The sequence below is a fragment of the Phascolarctos cinereus genome, unplaced genomic scaffold (assembly GCF_003287225.1).
Source record: "Phascolarctos cinereus isolate Bilbo 61053 unplaced genomic scaffold, phaCin_HiC Scaffold_2;HRSCAF=192, whole genome shotgun sequence".
Taxonomy (NCBI): Eukaryota; Metazoa; Chordata; class Mammalia; order Diprotodontia; family Phascolarctidae; genus Phascolarctos; species Phascolarctos cinereus.
This window is the reverse complement of record NW_027555625.1, coordinates 207,493,821-207,519,980: the sequence shown is the minus strand read 5'-3', so window position 1 is coordinate 207,519,980 and position 26,160 is coordinate 207,493,821. Positions and strand designations below refer to the sequence as shown.

The window sequence follows — 26,160 nt, the reverse complement described above, 5'->3', positions numbered from 1 at the left end:
AAAGCAGAGCAGGGTCTGCAGAATGAAATTATTTCTTCTTTCTCTCCCCAGAGCTTTTTCCTACTTGTCCCACACTATTCCGGACTTCACTGATAACTGCCTAATCAACATCATGAAATGTGGGGAGGACATCTATGCTACTACAGAGACAAATTACATTAGGAAAATCAATCCAGAAACTCTGGAGACCCTGGAGAAGGTAGCTGTGAATTTCAAATCAGCAGCAACACTTGTCTTTGCTGTCCTGGCCTTAACTCAATAAGAATTCATTGACTGAGCTTCTGGTTGAGCTTCCTTGGGCCTGAAGAGATTGACCATAACCTTAGAGTATAACAGATGTGACTCCATGGCCCTGCAGCCTGGTCTCCAGATGCATATGGCCTGAAAGCATTGGTCTAGTCTGTTGGAATGTGTTACAGGAGACCTGAGATCAAATTCTGGATCTGCCACTAACTCCTAAGGACCCTGTCAAATCACTGTTCTCTTTGAACATCAGTTCCTCCTTTATCAAAAGAGGAGTTGGACAAGATGTTCTCCAAGATCTCCTCCAGCTCTGAAAGTGTATGAATCTGAGTAATGAGCATGGGTGTGGTAGGGAAGCCAAACTAACTTTCTAGCCAGTATAAGAGCAGTCACACAGTTCCTCTGACCCACAGATAAATGCTTCATCATTTTCTCCAGGACTGGCTCCAAGTTCTGATGCTTCTACAATGCACCTGGAAAGTTCTCTAAAGGGAGTGGTTTATATGGTTGTAATGCAATGTTCCCCTTCTGTGGACTTGCAGTCAGGAAGACCTGGGTTCAAATCTAGAAATGTCACATTTTCTGGCAATTTCTAGACTATGGAACAAGTTACTTAATCTCTTTAAGCCTGTTTCCTCATCAGTAAAATGAGGGGCCTAGACTAGATGGCCTTTAAGGTTTCTTTTCAACTCAGTCCTTGATCCTAATTTAGAGAGGGGTCTTCCCTTTGGGAGGGTTTTGAAGCCTTGGTAAGCAACTATTATAATTGGCAGGGAGCTGAGACATTCTAGTTCAATCTCTTCTGCCTCATGGTCATCAATCCAGGGCCTTCCCGTGGGGAAGCAGCAGTGTTTTTGATTCATTAATTTTACTGAACATATATCTACAAGTCTTTACAAATTTATGCCATTCTCTGTCAGCCTATGAGAAAAACCTGAAGATTTATGTCTCCAGGAAACTCAATTGGCAGGAATTAACCAGAATCACAAAGCCCAGTTGAGTCAGGATTAACACAATAGTCCTCAGATCCCCAGGCAGTTGCTGAGACCAGTGAGGTGCCTGCCTCTTTTCTTGATTCAGTCAGATCATTGAAAATAGTCAGATAACAGGAAGTGACCTGTTTCTCAGTACTTTCACCCTTTATAAAACTCATGCTGGGCAGCAGGACTAATGCCCATTTCCAAGTCTCTTCTGATTTATCAGGGTTTTGCTACATGAGTTTATTTGCATTCCCAGGAGGTCATTTGACCCAAGTTGTATATGAATATTCATTCTGTTGACCAACATGTTATGTGGTATTTTGCAGGTTGATTACCGTAATTATGCAGCCATAAATGTGGCAACTTCTCATCCTCACTATGATGCCCAAGGGAATGTCCTCAACCTGGGCACATCCATAGTTGACAAGGGAAAAACTAAATATTTGGTGTTTAAAATACCTCCCACAATGCCAGGTATGGATTCCTGATGAACATCTTCTCTTTTATCATCAATGATCAGCAGCGAAAAATCTGCCCTAGGATTCTTTTCTGAGGATTTTATTGGCATGTGACACTCAGTCATTTTTTTGTTTTGTCATTTTCCTCCTCTAATAATAGGGAGTTCTTTCCCTCATTTTGGTTTGGACCTGGTGACCTCAGAGGTCCCCTTTAACCTTGTGATTCTGAGATTCTCTGATATATCAGGCCTTATTATCCTCAACTATGTGGTCTCTAAGGTTCTCTCCAGCTCTAAATCTTATGATCCTATGACAGGATCATGATAGCAGGAACAGTTCCGGAACCAACATCTGGGTGCTAAAGGAAGAAAAGTCTTCTTTCACTAAATTGTTCCCAGTCCCACCTCTACTCTTCACCTAAGCCTGGGTATGATTAAACATGCCTTAGCCACTGCTTGAAACCTGACTCCTGGTTATATGGTAGCACTGCTCCCTGAGAGTGCATAAGGAAGCTCAGAGGCTCTTCATGGCCTCACCACAGAAACCATCTTAATAACTAACCTCTCACCCCTCTTCTGTCAGGCCCCTTGCACATATCTGCTAATTTCATTGACAGGCACAGGCATTTTCTGTGCCAAGTCTGAGGTTTCCTTGCAGGGATGTCTCCTGGTCCTCCTGGGAATGGGATGAGTTGTGATCTTACCTGACTAGAGCTGAAAAAATACTGAACACACTTAGAATCATGGGCTCTAGACTGGGAACAGACCTCAGCAATTTGTAGTTTAACTCCCTCATTTTACAAAGGAAAGAACCTACTGTCAGAGGGGGAAGGAACTTCTTCCAGAGCACACTGAAATTCCATGGTTCTACTTATAGCCTAATTTCCTTTATGATGGAGACAGAGGGGAACTAACACCCCATGTGACCTATGCATGTGTTCTAATTATGTAGTGTGCTATGAATATGGACTGACATTTGGGGAATTTTTCTTTAGAGAATAAAAAGAAGAAAAACAACTTAAAACACCTGGAAGTCATCTGCTCCATCCCATCCCGCTCTCTTCTCAACCCAAGCTACTATCACAGTTTTGGAGTTACTGAAAACTACATTATTTTTCTAGAGCAGCCCTTTAAAATGGATATTCTAAAGATGGCCACTGCCTACGTTCGAGGCACAAGCTGGGCTTCCTGCATTACCTTCCATGAAGAAGACAAGGTATACATCACATTCTATGATCACAGGCACCTGCTGGTGAGGCATCAACAATCCCAGCAGACATTTCAAACACAGCCAGGCCAGTGAGCTGGTGCAGTGGATACAGCACTGGGCCTAGAATAAGGAAGACCTGAGTTCAAATCCAGCCTCAGATACTTCCTAGCTGGGTGATCCTGGGCAAGTCACTTAACCTGTCTGCCTCAGTTTGCTCATCTGTGAAATGATGATAATAACAGCACCTACTCTCAGGGTCGTTGTGAGGACCAAATGAGGTCATGTTTGTCAAGTACATGACACAGAGTAGGCACTTAATAAATGTGCTTGCTTGCTTCCTTCCTTCCATCCCCTTTGCCACTTCAGCTTTCCCAACACATTCTAGGCTTCCCACTGGCCCCTTCCACCCAGGCCTCTGGTTTGTCAGACCAAGTAGAAGGCAGGATGTGGCTAAAGCTGAGAAGAGAAGGAGGCCAAATAAAGTACAGATGTGTCCACAACAGATGTTTACCAAGTAGAGTCCCTGAAGGGCTCAGGCACTTCCCCATCCACCTACTCTCAGCAGGGAATGGGAAGTTAGAATGTGGGCCCTATGTCTTCCTTGATTTCTGTTTTCCTGCATACAGTTGAACATGAGTTCCCTGAGGGCAGAAATCATGCAATTTTCATCTGATTGCAGCACGTTGCAATTCAATTCATTTCAATAAACATTTATTGCACACAACTACTTAATAAATGTTTGTTGAACAGAATTCCCATAAAAATGGGCAGAAGCTACTCAGCTTAAGGGACTACATCAAGCAGAGAGCATCAGAGGGGGCCTAAAGGCCGAATCTGTGTAACAGAAGAGAAATGTTTCTCAAATTACATGGGTAAACCCAGATCATAAGATCATGACATGGAACATAAAAGGAACTGAAACTGTTTCTCCTCATTACTACTGACAAATCTGACCACACTCTCCCCAGCCTGACCTTTCCCCCAACCACATATATAAACACTCCTCTGTGCATTGCTTGATTCTAAGGAAGGAGAAAGAAAAGGGAAGAGAAAAACAAGAAAAGTGGGGAGGAAAAAGGGAAAGGGAAGAGGAGAGGGGGATGGGAGGACAGTCTAGAACTAGCCTGTGAGAAAACAAAACTACCACTTCTCCCACCTCAAGCTTTTTGGTTAATCCAGGATAATTAGGCAAGGAGGCTAGTAAAAAGTAAAAACATGAAGAATAAACAAATATATGAGAGACAATAGCAGTGTGCAAACATGTCTAAATGATCTATGAGGAAATTCCAAAAGCAGACCTTTCAGAGTGTTGGAATTCCTTCCCCATGATACATCACTTGATAAGTAGGAAATGTCAAGTGTGAGATTGAGTGTAGAGATGAGAGGGATAAGAAATGTGTGGAGTGACTCCAGTGACCTGAGGGTGGGGACAAGGAGAGAGTGGATAAAATGGAAACTCTGCTCAGTGTCTTTTTATAGGGAAAGAGTCATCATATCCAGCATGAAAGCAAACACTACCCTAAGATCATCTTCAAAGGGAGGTTTGGGGGTGGTGCAGCATGGAAATTTAATAAACATCACTTGTCACCTAGATTCATGGGATCATGGGAAAACCCACTGACCAATATTTTATGTCCATCTTCTTTAAGACTTACATTCATATTATTGACCGAAGGACAAAAAAGACCTTGCTGACCAAGTTTTATGCTGATCCCATGGTTGTCTTCCATCATGTAAACGCCTATGAAGAAGATGGCTATATCGTGTTTGATGTCATTTCCTACAAGGACCATAGCCTTTATCAGCTCTTCTACTTGGCAAACTTGAATCAACACTTTGAGCACAACTCTAAACTTGCTTCCATACCATCTCTCAAGAGATTTGTCATTCCTCTTCAGGTGAACAAGGTAGTGTGATTACAAAACAAAAAAACAAAAATAATGAAATGGATTTTTAAAAGTAAGTAAATTCCTACCTCCACAAAAGTCCTCTTTGTAGTATGAAGGTGAGTGTGGGTTCTTGAAGGCTATGCCAACTGAGGAAAAGACATGACAGGTCCTACTAAGTTAGAAAGATTTCAAACATGGACTAGTGAGCAAGGACCAATCTAGCTGAGCACTGAGAGGCTTGAGAACAGTATAAATTCTTTGTCCATGACGACTAATGCAACAGAAAATGTTATTTCTAGTTCCAAAGAGGAAAAAAGACTCAAAAGAGAGTCTTGGAATGTTTGTCTTCTAACAAAAGTGTCTTCTCAACTTTTTTTCTGTCAAAGAATAGCTCAATCTGCAATTTAAAATGGAATGCATAAATCATGTACTTGGCCTTACTTTGCCTAACAAGATTTGCATGGCTCAGTTCCACCTAAAGACATCTTGGTTGATAGACATATCTATCATCCTCTCTCAAAAATATTTTATAGGGTCATAGGATTTAAGAATGAAAGAATTTCACAAGCCATCAAGTCCAACCCTCTCATTATAGATCAGAAAACTGAGATGAAGATCAGGAAAAGGAAGAGGAACTTGCCCATATTGGGGATGGATTTCTGGAAATAATAATTAGCTATGCTTTTGCCAAAGAAACATTTTCATAGTGAAACATTTCTCAGAAAAACTGGGCAACATACACACATACACACACTTGCTGTCCTAAATCCCCTGAATGTGCAGACCAACTGAGGTTAGAATAAAGGTGTAGAAGGACAGATACCCTTGGCACCCTTGAACATGTTTACATGGGGATGTGTGGAGGTGTCCAGGGCAGAGTAGAGCCAGGCCGAGGCAGAGCAGGGGAGAGGCAGGGCAGGGCAGACATGTACAGACTCTCCACAAAACTGGCTTGTCTACACTCCTACTGAAGGGCTCATTGTGAAGTGGGGTTATAACTAGGCCAAGATCTTGGCAGCTGCTGAAGGATCTTCCCATCCCCCTCAAGGCAGAATTATAAGAAGGGGACCACTTGAGCTCAAAGGCAGGAAAATGAACTCAGTATATTTGATGACTTTTTTCCAATATAAAAACATAGACATTTTTCAAGTAGTCCTCTTTAGAATATCAAGGAAATTACATCCACTTTCTCATATAATTCAAAATAAAGATCTGGAACCTTAATCCTTCCACTGCTACCCTAAGAAAAAGGCATGAGACTTTTTCTTGTTTATTAGGGCTTGACAAAGCCACTTACCACCTCTTACCATCAGAAAGAGCCCAAGCTATTTTTATTGCTGCTTATATAGAAAAGTCCCATTTTGTCCCACAAGTTGCCTGACTGGTTTTAAGCTGTGGTTCCAATATGACTATGTAGAACTACACCTTGAAAGTCAAGTTTGGGAAATGCAGCTGGAGGTCTGTGACTATAATAATCAAGCTTACTTTGAAGCACACAGGGGACACCTAGTAACAAATTTTTATTGAAATGAATTGAGCAATAAATAAAGGGCTCACATATAATTATCCAATTTATAGATCTCTGGGGAACTTATTTCTTGTTTCTACCAGAATCTGAGAGATTTTAGGGGAGGGTAAGGAGTTTTTCAAGGTGATAATGAGTTGAGGGGTTAGGGTAAAGAAGGGTGGATTATCATAGGTCTTATAGTTGGGATTTTCTCAGACTCTTCAATGGATATGACACAGGAACTTCTATCAGTTAGAATGCCTAGGATCAACAGTGATTCTTGTGTGCAATACTAAATAGCTTACACCAGATAATTAATCAACAAGTGTTTATTAAGTTCCTACTAGGTACCAGACATTCTGCTAGGGAATACAAATACAAAAATGAGACAGTCCTTGCCCTCAAGGAGTTTACATTCCACAAGGGAAATTCATTGTGTTCACAGATACAAATACATACAAAAATGTATGTGTGTGTGTGTGTGTGTGTGTGTGTGTGTACACATAGTGATTTGGAGGGTAGCCCTAATAGCTGGGAGGGATCAAGAAAGACTTCCCAAAGAAGGTAAGGATTCCAGGAGGCAGAGGTGATGAGGGAGAGCATTCATGGCACAGGGATAGCCTGAAAAGGCAGGGAGGCAGGAGACAGGATGTCATGCACAGGAAACAGCATGTAGGCCAGTTTGGATGGAACATATATAGTTCATAAAGAGAAGAGATGTGTAATCAGCTTGGAAAGAGAGGTTGGAACCAGATTGTTGAAAGGTTTTAATGCCTAACAGAGGAATTTGTATTTTAACCTAAAAGCAATGGGAAGCCACTGAAGCTTCTTGAGCACAGAAATAACATGGTCAGACCTAGGCTTTAGAAATTAGCTTATAGCTTCTACATTAAAGGACCACAGGGCATGGAATATAATATTCCAGAGGTCAAAGGAGATAGGATTACAACCAAGAATCACCTACCCAGCAAAACTGAGTATAATCCTTCAGGGGAAAAAATAGACATTCACTGAAATAGAGAACTTTCAAGCATTCTTGATGAAAAGACCAGAGCTGAATAGAAAATTTGACTTTCAAATACAAAACTCAACAGAAACACAAAGAGGTAAATAGAAAAGAGAAATCATAAGGGACTCATTAAGGTTGAACTGTTTACATTCCTGTAGGGAAAGATGATATCTGTAACTCATGAGACCTTTGGCAGTATTAGGGTAGTTGGAGGGAAAAAATTATATGTATGTATATATAGGTAGATAGATAGATAAATAGAGGGCACAGAGTGAGTTGAAGATGAAGGGCTGATATCTGGAGATTGAAATTAAGGGGTGAAAGGATTATACTGGGAGAAGGAGAAAGGGAGAGGTAGAATGGGGTAAATTATCTCACATAAAACAGACAAGAAAAGGGTTTTACAGTGGAGGGGAAACAGGAGAAGGTGAGAGGGAATGAGTGAATCTTATTCTCATAGGACTTGGCTTAAGGAGGGAATAACATATACACTGATTTGGGTATGGAAATCTATCTTACCCTACAGGAAAATAGGGGGAAGGGGACAAGAGAGCAGGGGAGGGAGTAATCAGAAGCAAACTCTTCTGAGGAGGGACAGGGTCAAAAGAGAGAATAGAATAAATGTGGGTGGGATAGGAATAAGGGAAACATACTTAGTTTTTCACATGACTACTGTGGAAGGGTTTCGCATTACTACACATGTATAACCTGAAAAAAAAGTAGCTTGAAAGTACACGAAGAATGAGGGACACAAACACAGTGGATCAATCAACAGGCATTTATTAAGACATTATTTTGTGTCAGCCTCTATGCTAAGAATTGATGATACAAAGAAACAGTGAAAACAGTCCCTGTTTTCAAGGAATTTACATTCTAATCGGGGAGACAACATGTACATGTATCAGTATATGCAACATACATACAAAGGAGATACAAGCGACTCTTGAGGAAAAGGCCTGCCTTGCTTGATGTTCACTTGTGAAATGTAGGCTCTTTGAGGGCGTGGACTATCTCACTTCTGTATCTGTATCTCCTAGCAGAGTGCCTGGCGCCTAGTAGGAACCTAATAAAGGTGACACTGGAGCTGAGTCTTGAAGGAAGCCAGAGATTACAAGAGGAAGAAATGAGGAAAGAGAATATTCCAGCACGGGGGACAAGCAGTATAAAGGCATGGAGACGAATGAATAGAAAGTCAGTCAGTGTGGCTAAATTATAAAGTTCACGGAGGAGAGTAATGCATGAGAAGATTGAGAAGGTAGGAAGAGCTAAAAGAGAGAGAGAGAGAGACAGAGAGAGAGAGAGAGAGAGAGAGAGAGAGAGAGAGAGAGAGAGAGAGAGAAAGAATTTATATTTGACCCTAGAGAAAATAGAGAGTACTAGAGTTTATGGGGGGGGGGGGCACTGATGTAATCAGATCTGTGTTTTAGGAAAAAACATTTTGGCATATGGGTGGAGAGTAGTTTGAAATGGGGAGAGACTTGAAGCAAGGACAATACATGTAATTAGGAATCTACTGAAATAGTTCAGGTAAGAAGTAATTAAGGGTTTGAACTAGAGTGCTGGCTGTGTGAGTGCAGAGAAGGGGACATGTGAAAGGGATGTTGTGGAGATGGAAATAATAAGATTTGGCAACTGATTAAATATATGGGGAAGTGGGGAGAGTGAGAAGTTGAAAATGATACGAAGCTTGTGAATCTACATGACCACTAGAACAGAGGAGTCCTTGACAATAGGGAAGTTAGAAAGAAGGGCGGATTTTAGGAGAAAGATAATGAGTTCTCTGTGATTAATTTGAAATGTCCGATTGGCAGTTGGTGATATGTTATTGGGACTTGAGAGAAAGACGAAGTCTGGACCTACTTATCTTGGAATCACCTGCAAAGAGATGATAAGAGCTGATGAGATCACCAAGTGAGGGAATATAGAAAGAAAAGAGGGCCCTGGACAGAGCCTTTGGGGTACGCTCACAATTTAGAGAGTGATATGGATGATGATTCAGCAAAATAGACTAAGAAGTGGTCAGATAGGTAGAAGGAAAACCAAGAGAGAGCAGTTAGGAAAATTCCAGAGAAGACAAAGTATCCAGGAGAAGATGGCCAATAATGTCAGATGCTTCAGAGAAGTCAAGAAAGATGAGGGCTGAATAAAGGCCATAAGATCTGGCAATTAAGAGATCAGTGGTAACTTTGGAGACAGTAGTTTCATCTTAGTAATGCAGATAGAAGACATTGCAGAGGACTTAGAATATGAGGAAAGGAAATGGAGGCATTGAGTTTAGACATTTTTTCTTTAAATTTTTTTTTTAAATCCAGAAGTTTAGCCAATATAATTTTTGAAATCTATTTTATCGATAATTTGTTTTTACATCCCCTATATTTCTCTTTGATATCTTACCTATCTTCTTCTATTTCATCCCCTTCCTCTTCCTAGACATACATCCCATATAACAAAAAAATTTTTAGACAAGTTTTTCAAGAATTTTAGCTAAGAAGGGAAGGAAGTAATTGAGATGTTAGCTAGTAGATGGCAAATCCAAAGGCAAAATAGGCTTGCATATATATATACACACAGAGAATGTTAGCACTAGGACCTTAGAGATCACCTAATTCTAATGGCAGAGCCACCTGACACGTCAACTTCAGATCTCAATTCAACTGCCATAGTCCCTTTCCCCTGCCTACCAAGTCCTCATCAACTCTTTCTTGGTAACCCATGATTCCTGATGGGTAGCAGGATCACCTACCCTAGCAGCCAAGAACTGCTGCAGAGCCAGCACCCAGAATGGATCCATAGAAGGCACCTACACAATATGTCTGCTTTGTCCCCTTTGCAAATGCTGGTCCTGCTCTGTTCTATCATCCCTTCCTACCTATGCTACTCTAAACCATATATTAGTGGTCTGAAAGATTCCCTGAATATTTTGCCACTAGGGAGACATGAGTACAGAAAAAAATAAAAGAATTAGGCCAGTGATTTGCTTCTAGAAGAATAACAACACCAGGCATCATGCTCTGCAATTTATAAAACACTTTCATACATAGTTATTTGCATCTTGTCTCTCTCATTAGACTGTGAGCTCCTTGACAGCAGGGACTGTTTTTTGCCTTTCTTTGCATCCCCAGAGCTTAGCCCAGTGCCTGACACATCGTAGGTACTTAATAAATGTTTATTGACTGACTGGCTTTAAAATAGAAATTAGTTCATTTGATCTCACAATATTCCTTTAGGGAAATAGGACATGATTATCATCCCCATTTTATAAATAAGGAATTGAGGTTCACACAGATGGAGAACCTTGCCTAAAGTTCCAAAGGAAGAGCCCAGGTATTCCTTCTCCTAAATGAGACTTTTCCTGTATGCCATGCTGCTTTAAAATGTGATTAAACTTCAAATAATTTAATGATAAATCCCTAAAAAGCTGGGGTTTATAACTAGGAGTGAAAGTATTAGGTAATATAGAGGGAAGATGGGGTCATGGAAAGGGCCAGGAACCCCACTCCACTGCTAGTACCTGACTTCCCATTTACATTGTATAGATTTGGTATGTACAGAGTAGTTTCTTTGTCATCTTCCCCATTAGAATATGAGCTTCCTGGGGGCAGGTACCACCATATTTTGTCTTTTCTTTGTATCCTCAGCACTTAGATCAGTGTTTGGCATATAGTAGGCACTTAATAAATGCTTGTTAATTGATGATAAAATCAAGAAAGCTCGGTTTGAACTTAGGATCTGATCCCTACTAGCTGTATGACCATGGGCAAGTCAGGAAATCTGTCACTAACCAGTTTAGGACAGGTTTTTTTTTTTTGTCTTCTCTGAACATCAGTGTCCCCATATGTAAAATGAAAGAGCTGGATTAGACGACCTAGCAATGAATTTCTATCATTCTAGATTTAACAACTACTAGACTTTAGCTGGGTCACTTGTGATTTTTTTTAAAAGGAAAACTGATTCTTATGCATTTAAATTTCATCTGAAAGCAACATTCTAATAGAAAAAAAAATGGCTTGAAATATTAAACTCTTTTAGGATGCAGAAATGGGTGAGAATTTAGTCAAACTTGAATCAACAACAGCAACTGCTCTGAAGGAAAAAGATGACCAAGTCTACTGCCAATCGGAAGACCTATGTGAAGGTAAATGTGTTTTCTCCACCCATATTTAGGGAGGGGGACAAATTTTTATAAAGTTTCATGAAGCATCCTCACTTTGAACCTACATCCTATTTCAGCGCAGTGTCATCACTCAGCTGGGCCACACTACCTTGAAGACATATATGGTTTGAAATGTGTGCTTCACAACACCTAGAGTTCATCTAGCCCAAACCTCCCATTTTAGAGATGAGGAAACTGAGGCTCAGAGAAGGGAAGTGGCCTTCCCAAGGCTATAGAGGTAATAAGTGGCAGAGCCAGAATTTAAACACAAATCCCTGGACTACAAATCGAACTCCCTTGCCATGGTACCACACTGTCTCTCCCAGATAAGGACAAAAAGGAAAAACTTGGGGCAGCTAGGTGGCACAGTAGATAGAGCACCAGCCCTGGAGTCAGGAGGACCTGAGTTCAAATCCAGCCTCAGACACTTGATACTAGCTGTGTGACCCTGGGCAAGTCACTTAACTCTGATTGCCTTCCCCTCCCCCTCCCCCCTCCCCCCCCAAAGGAAAAACTCTCATAAATTAACTAGAAAAGGATGAAAACAAAACATGCAGTTGGGAGACTAGGGCTCATATCCTACTTCAGACACCCACCTTACTAGCCATGGTTTCTTAAATATGTCACTTCCATTTCTCTCAACCTGTTTCCTCATTTGTAAAATACGGATAATAACATTTGCCCTATCCACCTCAAGGAATTGTTATAAGCAAAATTTTGTAAACTTTTAAACAATACAGAAATGGAAGTTGTTGTTGTTACTCTGCTATTGAACAGTTTCAATAAGATAAGGCTGGATCATCACCTCAGAAAACCAGATTTACCTTTTTTTAATTTAGCAATTCTACATCTACTATATGCTTTATATTAAAAAAAAAACCCTTGAGGTTAGGATGGAGTCTATCCTCCTGCTAAATAAAGTACAGCCTTGTAAAGAGGGGTAGACAGAGAAAAAGAGGAGGATGTGGATTGGTTCATCTCCTCTCCATGCTCAGCCATTCCTTTCTGTACATACAGGGGAGAAAAGAGACAACGAAATAATTAAACCTCAGTCATCTGTGCTAATAAAAGGTAGCAATGGCATGAACAAATCACTCAAAAACTATTTCTAGTTTATTTGACTACGGAATATATGATGGTTTTGGGGGTCACAGTTTTCCCTTCATAATTATTCTTTGCTTAGACAAATATTAAGATTAATTTGTGCTCCTTAAGAATATACTAATTAGGGGCAGCTAGGTGGCGCAGTGGATAGAGCTGCAGACTTGGAGTCAGGAGAATCTGAGTTCAAATCCAGCCTCAGACACTTGACATGTCCTAGCTGTGTGACCCTGGGCAAGTCACTTAACCCCAATTGTCTTGCCAATCAATCAATCAATAAATGATTAAAAGAAGATATTTGCAGTATTTAAAAAAAAGAATATACTAATTAATAATGTCCCAGAACTATTCTGTAGAAGAAGGCTACCTATAATTAGAAATGTTGTAGATGATGAAAACTATGTACGAAGAGTTTGTCTGAATAAAGTTTGAAGGGAACCTAAGCTGGTAGGTTAAGATAGCTCTTTGAACCAGTCCCTAAAGAACCTCAACAACAACCACCAAAAAAAAACCCACCTAGTAATCAGAGATGTTTATTTTCCCAGGTGTCAGATAGTTCCTTGCAAATAGAAGTTTCAGTTCAGCTCTTAGGAATGAGCTGGGTCTGAGTTAGCTGCTGACATGATCTTCAATTCAATTGGACATTTATGCTATATGGAAAGCCCAGTGCTAGGCACTAGGGGACACAGAAACAAAAATGAACAATCCCTGTCCTCATTACTTACATTCTACAGTACACAGAGAAATATTATATAAGGTAGGGTGTGATGGTGGCAAAGTAGAGATCAGACGAAATGTCTGCGAAAATTAGAGGAAGATCAATATGCTTCAAGTTGAAGGGATCAGGGCATACTAAATAAAGAAGGCAGCTCCTTAGCTAAGGCTAAGATAAGGATTCCAAAAGGTGGAAATAATAATAATAATAATAGGAGCTCATATTTATATAATACTTATATAAACACTTATTAAGTGTTTTACAAACATTGTCTTATTTGGTCTTCACAACAACCTTATTATGTGGGTGCCATGATTATCTACATTTTACAGATAAGGAAACTGAGGTTAAGAGAGTTAATTGCCCAGTATTCGAGACAGAATTTGAACCAAGGTCTTTCTGACACCAAAACTAGTGCTTTGCCCCACTGCCTCTCCTAATGGAGAAGGGAGTGCATTCTAGGCATGGTGGATTCTGCCTGCACAAATACACAGAGGCAAGAGATGGCATGCACTGAACAGCTGCTAGCCTAATTTGGTTGGAATGTAGACCAGAAATAATGTGAAATTATATTTGAGGCCTGGAGTTCTTAAGTCTTTAGTTGCATGATTAAAGAAGCCACTATCAGTTTCTGTGACTAGGGAGCGCCAAATACCCAGATCTGTGGGCAGGTGCAGGGCCACTCCCCAGGAAGACAGGAAGTCACTGAAAATAAGATGTTGTCACTAATGGCCTCATACTTGGCAAAACATTTGAATTTGCCAATAAAAACAAACCCTCTTCTGGTAGAGTATAGCAATACCTGGGACAGTTTCTGTCAGACCTGGCTTTGGTATTCCTTAGAAAAATGAACTGATTTTACTCCATTTTGGGGGGAGGTCTCAGGCCTACTTCATGATTAATGTCCTATCCTTTTCTCCTTGTGTTCCTGTCCCCTTAAGTCCTTGTCCCCTGGTATTTCATCTCTCCAAGTCTCAGTTCTTCTGTCCTATGAATCTCCTGTTTCCTAGGTCCCTTCTCTCAGAGCCTTCTCTTCCTGAGGGTATGTGGACTATGAGTTCCCTGGAATCTGATTACTTTTGGAATCTGATTACACTCTGAATCAGGAAATTATCTTTGACCTGTGCCATAGCCAATGCTTATAAAAAGGTAGCAGCCTCGCAGGAGACTAGCCCAACATGTCAAGCTTCCTGGTTTGCTTCATGAAGGTCATCTCAGTCTAAATACTCTCTATCAGAGCCAAGATATTATCTCCTCACCCCAGGGGGCTTGAGCTTCTCCTAGGAGCTTCTCACCTTGGTATCTATCTAGCTATGTACATGAAAGAGTTCTTAATTACCAATTTATGGGGCAAGGCAACTCCTCCCCAGATCAATATCCCACTCCCACTGAAACCTTTCCTGCTACACCCAATAGTCTCGGGCACCCTTAAGTTTCTCTTTTGAAACACAGGTGGAAAGGTTATTCACCCTTTAAAGTTTCTTCTGAAAGATTTTCTGATTTTCTCTGACATCTTGCCTTCATTTGTATTTCCCCACATCTTATTAAAAATGTTTCATAAAATTATTTGTAGTTTAGTCCTAATGCCTAAGGTTGATTTTATTTATCAACTTCTAAAAATATATTTAAACACAGGTACATAAAATGTGTGTGTGTATAATCATAAGGATCTGAATTTCCTTTTTTTCTAAAGAGCTAAAAGAACTGTTGTGATTTCATAGTCATTAAGTTGTGATTTCATAGTCATTAAACTATATTGGATTTGTCTTGTAAAATTTTATACACTTAAAAGATATATATCTTTCCTAATTTATTAAATAGTCTTCAGTAGTCAAAAAAATTAACAGATAGGGATTTGTTTACCTTTGGATATCATATTTAAATGAATTACATTTTCCATGGAGTTTATCCTGGCCAGCTATAAATCAGTCTTGCAGGATGCTAGAGTAGTGCTATGGAAGGAGTCTAGGATTGGAGTCAGAAGATCTGGTCTTGAGTCTTAGCTCTGCCACTGACCTTTGGAAATGCAATTCCATCTGTCTGATCTTCATTTTCCTTTTTCTTTTTTAACTTTTTAATTAACTTACTTTGAATTATTAACAATCATTTCCATAAGCTTTTGAGTTTTAAATCTTTCTCCCCCTCCCTCCCCAAGATGGTGCACAATCTGATATAGACTATATCTATCTATCTATCTATCTATCTATCTATCTATCTATCTATCTATTCCTATTAAATATATTTTCACAATAGTGATGTTGTAGGTAAGAATTAGAAACAATAGAAGGAACCATCAGAAAGAGGAAACAAAACACAACAGAAGAAAAAAAAATAGCAAATAGTGTGCTTCGATCTGCATTCAAACTCCATAGTTCTTTCTTCTTTGTGGATAGCATTTTCCATCATGAGGCCTTTTGAGACATCTTAGATTCTTGTATTACTGAGAAGGGTTAAGTCTATCAATATTAGTCTGGTCTTAATTTTCATCTTTGATGGGGATAATAATTTCTATCTATTTCACAGGATTGTTGTGAAGCTCAAATTGTTAGTTTGCAGAGCTGGACAACCATTAGAGCTCTCTAACCCAACTCCATAATTTTATAGATGAGGAAATCAAGGCCCAGAAAGGAGAAATCACCTGCCCACGGTTACAATGCACATAAAGAGCAGAGCCAGGAATCAGAATGGTTCTTTGGACTCCAATGCCAGTGCCATTCCACTTAATGTCCTGTTGCTTCTCTTCATATTAGGTGCATAAAGCACCTTTTGTTTTAAAAAGACCCATTAAGACCCACATACATGTGAGCTATTATTATTATTAACAGAGACAAGGCTAGAGAATTTCCAATGAAAATGTGAACAATCCTCTTCCTTTTGATGTCTCCTTGATGATACATTTGAATTCTTCATTTCTTTTAGGGATTGAGCTGCCCCGTATTAATTATGCTCATAATGGGAAAAAATACAGATACATTTATGCAGCAGAAGTGCAGTGGAATCCAATTCCAACAAAGGTAACATATTTAAAGGTCATTAAAATATCACACACTGGTTTCTGTGATGATGACTCAATTTGCTTTTAAGTGGGACACACCCAAATGCACGGAAGACTGCTGGTGCCAGTAACAAAAATAGGCAAGCTGGAAAAGGGTGCCAGTTCAAAGGAGAAAGGGTGGTGATGTTTCAAATGCGCTGAATTTGAGGTGACAGGATATCCAGATATCTAGTAGAGTACTTGACTAAAGCTTAAGAGAGAGATCAGGCCTAAAGGTAAAGATTTCCATACTGAAAAGATAATAAAGAAGAGAAGAAGTTAGTGAGGAGACAGAAGAGTAAGTCAGAAAGGCAAGAGGAGAAATAGGATACTGTGTTGCTGTTATTGTTAAGTTGTTTCAGTGCATGTCTGACTCTCTGTTACCCTATTTGGGGTTTTCTTGGCAAAGATACTGGAGTGGGTTACCATATCCTTTTTGAGCTCATTTTACAGGTGAGGAAAATGAGGCAAACAGGGTTAAATGACTTGCCCAGGGTCACATAGCTAGTAAGTATCTGAGACCAGATTTGAACTCTGGTCTTCCTGACTCCAGGCCCAGCACTCTATCCACTGAGCCACCTAGCTGCCTCCAAGAATACTGTAATGTCACGCATTAAGATAGAGTTGCAAGAAAGAGAAAGTATCAAATGTGACAGAAATTTCAAAGAGCATGAGGACTGAGAAGAGGTCGTTGGACTTCCTTATTTCCTTTTTTGACAAGATTACTAAACTAACAGAATAGAGACATAATGTAGATATAATTTACAAATTATTTGTAATAATAATAATGATAGCTAGCATTTATAGAGTGGTATAAGGTTTACAAAGTGCTTTATATATGCAGTTTCATTTGGTCCTCACATCAATCCTGTGATATAGATAATATTATCATTCCCAATTTACAGATGAAGAAACTGACCTTGAAAGAGGTTAAGTGGTTTGCCTAGGGTCATACAGGCATTAAGGATTTGAGGCAGTATTTGAACTCAGGTTTTCCAAACTGCAGGTCCAAAACTCTACCCTGCAAAAAATGGAGAGATCTGGATAGGATGATAAAACAATTGGATGGATTCATACTGATTGAATGGCCTAACACAAAGAGTAGTCATTTAATGATTCAATGTCAACTTAAAAAGATTTCTGGAGGACAGGGTCAAAAGAGAGAATAGAATAAATGGGGGGTGGGATGGGATGAAGGAAAATATACTTAGTTTTTCACAACATGACTACTATGGAAGTGTTTTACATGACTACACATGTATAACCTGTATCCAGTTGCTTGCCTTCTCAATGAGGGTGGGTGGGGAGGGAGGAAGGGAGAAATTTGGAACCCCAAAGTTTTAAAAACAAATTTAAAAAAAATTTGTTTTCACATGCAACTGGGAAATAAGATATACAGAAAATGAGGTATAGAAATCTATCCTGCCCTACAGGAAAATTGAAGGGGAAGTGATAAGAGAAGGGGGGGGAATAGAAAGGAGGGCAGATTAGGGGAAGGAGTATTCAGAATGCATGCCATCTTGGGGTGGGGGGAGGGATGAAATGTGGAGAAAATTTGGAACTCAAAATCTTGTGGAAGCGAATGTTGAAAACTAAAAATAAATTACTTAATTAAAAAAGAAATCATGAGCAGGTAGATTTCAAAAAAATCTCAAACTACTTACATGAAGTGAGCAGAACCAAGAGAATATTGTACACAGTAACAGCTACACTGTGAGATGATCAACTATGATAGACTTAGCTCTTCTGAGCAATACAATGATGCAAGACAATTTTAAAAGACGCATAATGGAAAATGCTATCCACATCCAAAGAAAGAACTATGGAGTCTGAATGCAGATCAAAACATACTATTTTCACTTTTTAATTTCTTTATTGTGGTTTTTCCCTTTTGTTCTGATTTTTTTTTCACAACATTACTAACATGGAAATATATTTAATATGATTATATACATATAGCTTATATGAGATTGCTTCCTGTCTTGGGGAGAGAGGAAGAAAAATTTGGAAATCAAAATCTTATAAAAGTGAATGTTGAAAACTATCTTTACATGCAACTGGAAAAAAATAAAATACTATCAAGTGGAGGAGAAAAAAAGGTTTCTGGGAGAGTGCCCGAAGGCATCTGTGCTTGACCCTGTTCTGTTTAAGATTTTTTTTTAATCCATATTTGAGTAAAGGCAGAGATTGCCTGCTCTCAAATTTACAGATGACACAAGATTGGGAGGGCTAGCTAACAGATTGGATGATAGAGCTGGGATTCAAAAGGATCTTGATGGGCTAATGCATTAGGCTGAATCAAAAAATAATTTCAATTAAGATAAATATAAAGTATTACCATTGGACTAAAAAAATAATTTCACAAGTACAGTACTGAGGAGGAATAGTTAGCAGCTTATGTAAAGAAGATCTTCAGGTTGAGTGGACTATAAGCTCAAAAGGAGTCAGCAGTGTGATGTGGCAGCCATAAAAGATAGGTATGTTGATGAGTGGATTCTTATTCAGGTATAGAACAGAGTAGATGACCTCTGAAGTTACTTTCAACCCTGAGACCCTGATTCTGAGTGATTCTGAGTCAAGAAGGTATAGGTTCTTGGCAGAGCTATAACCAGGAAGAGTCAAGAGAAGCATTTTCTTTGGCCACACAAAGTTGACAGAAGAAAATATATGGAATATGCTTCTACTCTCCCAAGTATGTCATACTTTTAGGTTAGGTGACATAATTTTATATTTTTGCCTCAGCTGCAAAATTAACTGGTTCTTAGTACCATGGAGCAACTCAATTCAAAGAAAAGTAATACCTTTTTGTATGACACTCAGGAGAAGCTTGAGAAGATCATAATAAAGACAGATATGGTAAGGTGAAGAAGACATTAAATGAAGGAGAGAATACTCTTCTGAATTCATGCAAAGGAATTATAAACATATATAGAGAAAAACAACCAATCTTCTAGAATTAATATGGAAGTGGAATGGGAAAATCTGCAAAATAAGGCAAAATGGCTTTTTCTTGATGTCATGGAATGAGAGATGATGAAAAATGAATGAACAGCAACCTAATTACAAAGCCTGTTAGCTGAAATAAACACTGAGCCATAACTGAATGGAGGAACACCAGGGCCCATCAAAGCCAACAGTGTTCATGTATCAGCTTGTCAATGATGATGGAGGACTGTGCATCAGCTCCCACCTGCCAGGTGTGGGGGTTAATCTAACTGGTTTCCTGGCCTACCTTCTCTATGGACATAACTGTAAATTAACGTTGATTCTGAAAAAGCTAACCTCATGTTTTATTTGGAGAAGCAAGTGAAACCTTTTCAGGCTTCAGGATTTTATTTTCCTTATAAGACAGATTTCTACTGTAAAACTCATTGGGAATAGAAACCAGACCTGTGGCTCTCCTGTCAACATTATACAGATGTTCAAACCTTCCATAAATGTTTACTTTTAATGGTGAGAGTTGCTGTTATCCTATCATCCCCTCCACATACCCAGGTTTCAATGTGTTAGTTAGAAAGTTTGATTGCATGTATTGTACTCAGATATAGAAAACACAACATCACAAAAATTTAGTCACTATTTGTCTTTCTTTTAAATACACAGATAACGAAATTTGATATTCTGACAAAGTCATCATTAAAATGGGGGGAGGAGCACTGTTGGCCTGCTGAGCCTGTGTTTGTGCCTGCACCTAATGCACAACAAGAAGATGATGGTAAGAGCTTTTGGCCTAATGAATACTCTGCTCTGTTTTCATAGTAAGCCATGGAATCAGCTTCCAAAGCAACTAATTTGGCAGGGTCAGAAAATGTAATTGTTTCCCTGTCAAACCAATTCAATTCAATCCAGCATTGACTTACTAAGAGGCAGTGCATCCTAGTGGATAGAGAGCTGGTCTCTAAACCAGGGAGACCGGGTTTCAAGTTCCACCTCTGACAGACTAGTCATGTGACCCCAGGCAAATCACTTCAGCTCTCACTCTCTAGGCAAGTCAATAAGATTGTAAATGGCAGAGAAGGTGCCATTGGTAGAGGGAGAATCCTCTCTCAGGAGCTGCCTATACCAATTTAATCATAGGTCCTGTCCCTATCTCTAAGCTTTTACTTAGCTAGGTGTAAGGTTTTTGGCACTGGGGATAAATACAGAAATTAAAAATTGACACTGTCCCTGGCCTTGAGAAACTTACATTTTAGAAAGAGGAGGGGGAAAAAACATGTATACAGATATGTCAGGGCTATACACAGCATGCAGGCAGATGGAGGGAATCCATGAAAAGCAGCATGGTGAAATGCAGGGGTCCTTAACTTTTTTTGTTTCATGAACCCCTATGACAGTCTAGAGGGGCCTATGGACCATTTCTCGGAATAGTTTCTAAATGAATAAAAGAAATATGTAGAATTGAAAGGAGATCTATTATACTGAAATACAGTGATAGATAGACAGACAGATAGATGATAGATGAACAAGTTCACAGACCCCACCTCTGGACTTAAGAGTCCAGAAGCCTGGGTTTAAGGCCAGTTATGACATTTATTGTCTATGTAACCATAAGTGGATTCAGGTTGAAAAGGTCATGACCTTTCATAGGGATGAAGTCCCTTACAGATGTAGTGGTAGGGTGATGTTAGGGGTGGGGGTAGGAAGTGGGGAGAAGGAAGGTCTTCAACTTCTCATTATGTGAATACGGAATCATTTTTCCCATGATCTGTCTCTACCTTTCTACTGTGGTTCATTTGACCCTATCTCCTACTTCATCACTTTCTTCCACATTCCTTAAAGATGTATAATATTGAGGGTTGGAGGCAGTTGTAGTTGGAAGTCAATTCTCATGGCTGCAGGAGCTGCCTCAGTCCCAAATTTTAGTGGAGATGCTACTCCTCTCACCCTACAACAAAGATATAGGGGATTTATAGAAAGGAAGAAAGGAACTTTAAAATGTTTTCAAATGTTTTGGTAGATATCAAAACATCAGAGGGCTAGAAGTTAGGAGATCTGGGTTCTGGTCCAGTTCTGTAACTGTGTGCCCTTGAGTGAGTCATTTAATTTCAGTGGGTCCTAGTTTCCTCATTCATGACTGGTCTTTAAGGGTTCTTTCAGCTTTATAAAAGAAAGTTCTGTTAACAATGGTCAGAATCATTGACATAGGCATGCCACTAAACAGACCTAAGAGAAACAGATATTCCAGAAAATCGTATTCTGTACCCCAGATTTATAGCAGGAAGTATCTCACAGTACTTCTTCCACCTTTCAATGAAGTCATCCAGTTTCAGTCAAGATAGGGAGAAATGGCAGGGCACCCCATTAGATATCTACCCCAATCATTTTGCTACCCAGAACCTTCTCGTACAGTTCATATAGCAACATAATAGTGGCAAGAGCATTAGTCTCGGGGTTATAGGATATAAAGCTGAGCCACAACTTACAGACTTACTGGCTGTTTCACTTCAGTCAAGTAACGTCATTGCTCTGGATCTCAATTCCCTCCATGTAAAATAGGGATAAGAATGCTCCTACTAGATATCACACACAATGAGGAAAGCATTGTAAAATCCTCTTGGGGATGCAGAAAGAAACTTAAGTTGTCATCACTGAAGGTTCAGGCTTTCTTGGCCTCTGTGCTATTTCTCTAGCATGCCAATATATTTATCTGAACAGTCCAGTCACTGGCCTTCCTACCAGCTGGAGGTCAACTAGTCCAGCCCCCTCATTTCACAAAAACAAATAAACAAACAAAAAAAAACCCTGAGGACCAGAAATATTTGCTCCAAATCACAGTTAGGAAGATGCAGAGACAGGATTCAAATTCAGGTCCTCTAAATCAAAATTCAATGTTCTTTCCATCACATGACACTGGAAAGGGGAAAACATAAAAAAGTGACATGAGGAGAAGGGAATTCAGCAAATTGTGAGACACAACAGCTCCAGTGGCTCATCTTCCTAATCCATCAGGTTGGTCCATAGACCCACACAGCATACCACCCCTAATTCTTATCTCTTAGATTCAACTTTACTTCAGCATTAATATTAACAGTTGACATTCTTTATTTTAATCTCATTTGAGCCTTACAACAATCTTATGAGGTAGTCACTACAGATATTATCATTCCTATGTAACAGATGAGGAAACTGAGGTACACAGTAATTAAGGACTTTCCTATGATACACTAGTAAGGGTCAGAGGTAGGATTTGAACCTAGGTCTTCCTGTCTCCAAGTCCAGTACACAATGCTAATACCTCCTCATTTACAAGAGTAGCACCACATCACAAACTTCCTTCTATCCAGTTAAACATACTTCCAAAACAGAAACTAGGAAACGTCCTCTAGGAAGCTCTGTCTTGGGCATTGGGCCTGAAGCATAGACCTCCAGCCTTGGGCTTCTCCAACCATTTGTGTGGAATGCCTTAGATGCTTTGTATTTTTCTCCTAATGGGCAGATAATGAAGAAGCACACATGCTAGTAGCAATAGGGGTTTCAACACTCAATCAAGGAAAATCACATTTGCAGCTATTCTGAGCCAATCATAATCAGACCTCCCAAAAGTATTCCAAAGTTACATTAGATAGTATTGTTATGTCCCTGCCTCATATTAAAGAGGCAACCTCCAAGATGGCCAACCTAAAGGTTATTCTTCTGCTTTGAATGTTGAAAATCAAAATAGGAAAAGTCCAAGTTTTGCCTACAAGCTTTCTTCTTTGGATTTAAGTCTTGGTTACCCATTGTTTTTCTCAGGCTTAGATTGTCAGCATGAATGAAGATTCTTTTCATTTCCGAAATAGAAAAAAATACTCCTCCGTTTTCCGAATTTATTTTTTTCTTTTAAAGGTATTATATTGTCAGTGATTGTCTCCAGTGACCCCAAGAAACTACCTTTTCTACTCATACTGGATGCAAAACAATTTACAGAATTGGCTCGAGCATCAATTGATACAGAGATACACCTGGATCTACACGGGCTATTCATTCCCTCTGTGGGTTCTCCTGAAGAGCCAGAGGACAATGTGCTTAAGAGCTAATCTAATGGACTGGCCTACAGTGATGCTACTTTGATATTTGGGAATAGACAAACTGAGTGGCATCTTATAGGACCATAAGCCTGGAAATTTTTTCTTTACCTGGTACAGTTTTATTTGATTTTTGTTCTTGGGATGGTACATTCAATGTCCTTCATTTCATTTCATTTAAATTATAATAACAATTAGAGGCAGCATGGTATAGTGTACAGAGGGTCAGCCTTGGAGTCAAAAAGGCTTGCAAGGTCTACTTCTGACACATAGTAGTTAAGTAACCATGAGCAAGACACTTAAGTTTTAATGCCAGGGGAAACCCTATAAGACTATAGCTCATGGGTGAAGCTAACCTGCACTGGTGCAGGGGGTTCCCACACCAATAAAATTACAAGTCTAGTTAAAAAAACAATAGTTGACATTTAGATAGTACTCTAAAATTTGTTAAGCATTTATGTACATTCTCTCATTTGATCTTTATAATTACTCTGAGAAGTAGGTACTATTATTATCTCTGTTTTACAGATGAGAAAACTAAGGTCATGCACGTAGTAAGTATCAGAGACAGGATTTGAATGCAGCTCTCTCCTGATACAGTCCAATTCAATTCTCTTTCAAATATACCATACTGCCTCTCTTTTGCCTTGGTTTGAAATTAATCAACAAATATTTATTGAGTGAATACTATGTACCTAGCACTGAAGAAAAAAGAAAACTTTTTATTTTGAGCAACCATTACACAAAAATTTTCACTAAAATAAATTATATACTCTATTAAAGCAACATTTTAATACTACTTATTATGGTAGGGAAGGGTATACCCATGAGGAACATGCAAATATTTATCAGAAAGAAAATGTTTTAATTTGTTAAAGAAGTACTTGGCTTAATAGAGGTTCTCTCCTTCCTAAATGCTGGCCTGGTATTTTTAGTTAGGTTTCCTTTTATAAAACTACACAATTAGGAAACTGATGCACGGTCACTTAAGAATTCCATTAGTAGAATTTCCAGGTACCTTCAGTCCTCAGTTTCAGTAAATGAGTTTTGACAAACTCCATACACTAATAATGGTTTTTTGGTAGATAAGTTCCCATTTGTTTAATCATGATTGCAATTATGTTTGTATCTCACTTCTATTCACAACCAAACAATTTGTTAATTACTAAAAGCCAACACCTTTCACATTCACCTTGAGGCCTGGAGAAAGTGAAGAGAGATTCATAGTCTTTGGCTGTGGAATAGTGGAGTTGGACAGTACTGAAAGTGTTTCTCTTCCTCCTCAGATTTTTCAAGAATTGTTTGCTTAGATCTTCCCTTGTCCCTATCACTCTTTTCCCATGTATCACACTTATCTGCATACATGTGCATCCCCTCTTTGAGGGCAGCAATTGTAATTTATCTCTATATCCCCAGCCCTGAAGCATTAGACTTTGTACTTAGCAGGCATTTAATAAATGTTGGTTGGAAAGAATTGAATTGACACAACAGAATTATTTGATATCTTTTGTTTAAAGTCAATTTGTTTTCCTTTAGATAAAGAAACATAAGATTTTGAAGTGGGACCTTAGAGATAAACTAGTTCAATTTCTTCATTTTAAGATAGAGGCCTAGAGATATTAAATGATTTACTTATGGTCCAATAGCTATTAAATAACAGAACTAAAATTCTTCTTATTTAAATATTAGTATTTTCATTGTAAGAGCAGAAATTGGTCCCTGACCAACTGATTTCCCCCATAGGATGTAATCACAGATTCATCACAATCACAAATTCATTAATTGTAATCCTTATAATCCCTTTATAAACTGTGAACATTTTCTTCAGTGAAATTAGTAAGCAAGTTTAGGATTGGCTGCATGAAAACTGGTCACAATCCTGGACACAATTCAGGCAGGAACCAGCAGCTGAGAAAGAATTCAGGCCCTAAGAGGATAATTGACCAGTAAGAAATACACATTCTCCAGACAGACACAGAAACAGAAAGGCAGTATTCAAAAAGCTTTCAGGGGAGGGACCTCTGACAGCAAAGAGAATTGGTTATACATTTAAGAGAAAGTTAGCTGTAGCAATAAAGAATGAACTATAAAGAGGGGTAGATAATGGGAGGCCAGCTAAGTAACCCACCAGCAGACACTGTGCCCAGAGGGAGCCTACTGAAGAACTCCATGATGAGATAAAGGATATTGAGGCCTTTCAGCTCTTGAGATGTGAGTTGTTTTGGCCCATATGTACCCTATATTTGTATTTTACTACCATTACACTCCAAATGCACGCCTACCCTTCCTAAAGATGTTGATGTATTTGTGGAACACTGTGCCCTAGGTTTCTGGAAGGAAATGTTTTTACTTTTCTTACTATACCATTTTAGTCAATGACTTGGCTTTGAGCTACTTGTGTCTACTGACTGACATTAAAGCTAAGGATATAGGTGGAGGCTTGTGAACAACGGTGTGCTGGAGTGAGTTCAAAATAGCTCAGAATTGTTAAAATTTCAGTGTGAGTATTCACACCTCAAAAATCAGCAAATGCTACAAATCAGGGCTTGATTTATTGTCTTGTTGATTGTATGGTCTCAAAGTGATAAGGAAAATGTTCATATTGCAAATTAAATTTTAAAGGACTTCATGTGTACATTTTTTTTGGAGTCAGTTATTAAACATTTACTAGCACACCCTACCTATGAACCAGTTTTAGTACTGCAGATATATAGGTTACCCCAGAACCTGAGGGTGTTAGCTGCCTTCTGGGCATCCAAATCATGAATATGACAACATATCGAAAGAGTGCTAAACCATGAACAAAGTTGTCCTTCCCCACTCCCCACCATGAAATACATAACAATGCTCCCAAAATT

General features: G+C 39.1%; 1 protein-coding gene across 1 annotated transcript in view; it reads left to right on the top strand.

The window, feature by feature from the left end:
• BCO1 (beta-carotene oxygenase 1) overlaps positions 1-25,937 on the top strand; it is a 44,830-nt gene extending 18,893 nt beyond the window's left edge. Inside the window, exons 4-11 of the mRNA XM_020992714.2 lie at positions 52-199; positions 1,550-1,697; positions 2,676-2,896; positions 4,540-4,797; positions 11,325-11,430; positions 16,184-16,278; positions 19,902-20,013; positions 23,124-25,937. Of these exons, the coding sequence (XP_020848373.1) occupies positions 52-199; positions 1,550-1,697; positions 2,676-2,896; positions 4,540-4,797; positions 11,325-11,430; positions 16,184-16,278; positions 19,902-20,013; positions 23,124-23,314 (1,279 nt within the window). The 3' untranslated portion in view covers positions 23,315-25,937. The remainder of the gene's footprint in view (positions 1-51; positions 200-1,549; positions 1,698-2,675; positions 2,897-4,539; positions 4,798-11,324; positions 11,431-16,183; positions 16,279-19,901; positions 20,014-23,123) is intronic.
• The last annotated feature ends 223 nt before the right edge of the window (positions 25,938-26,160 follow it).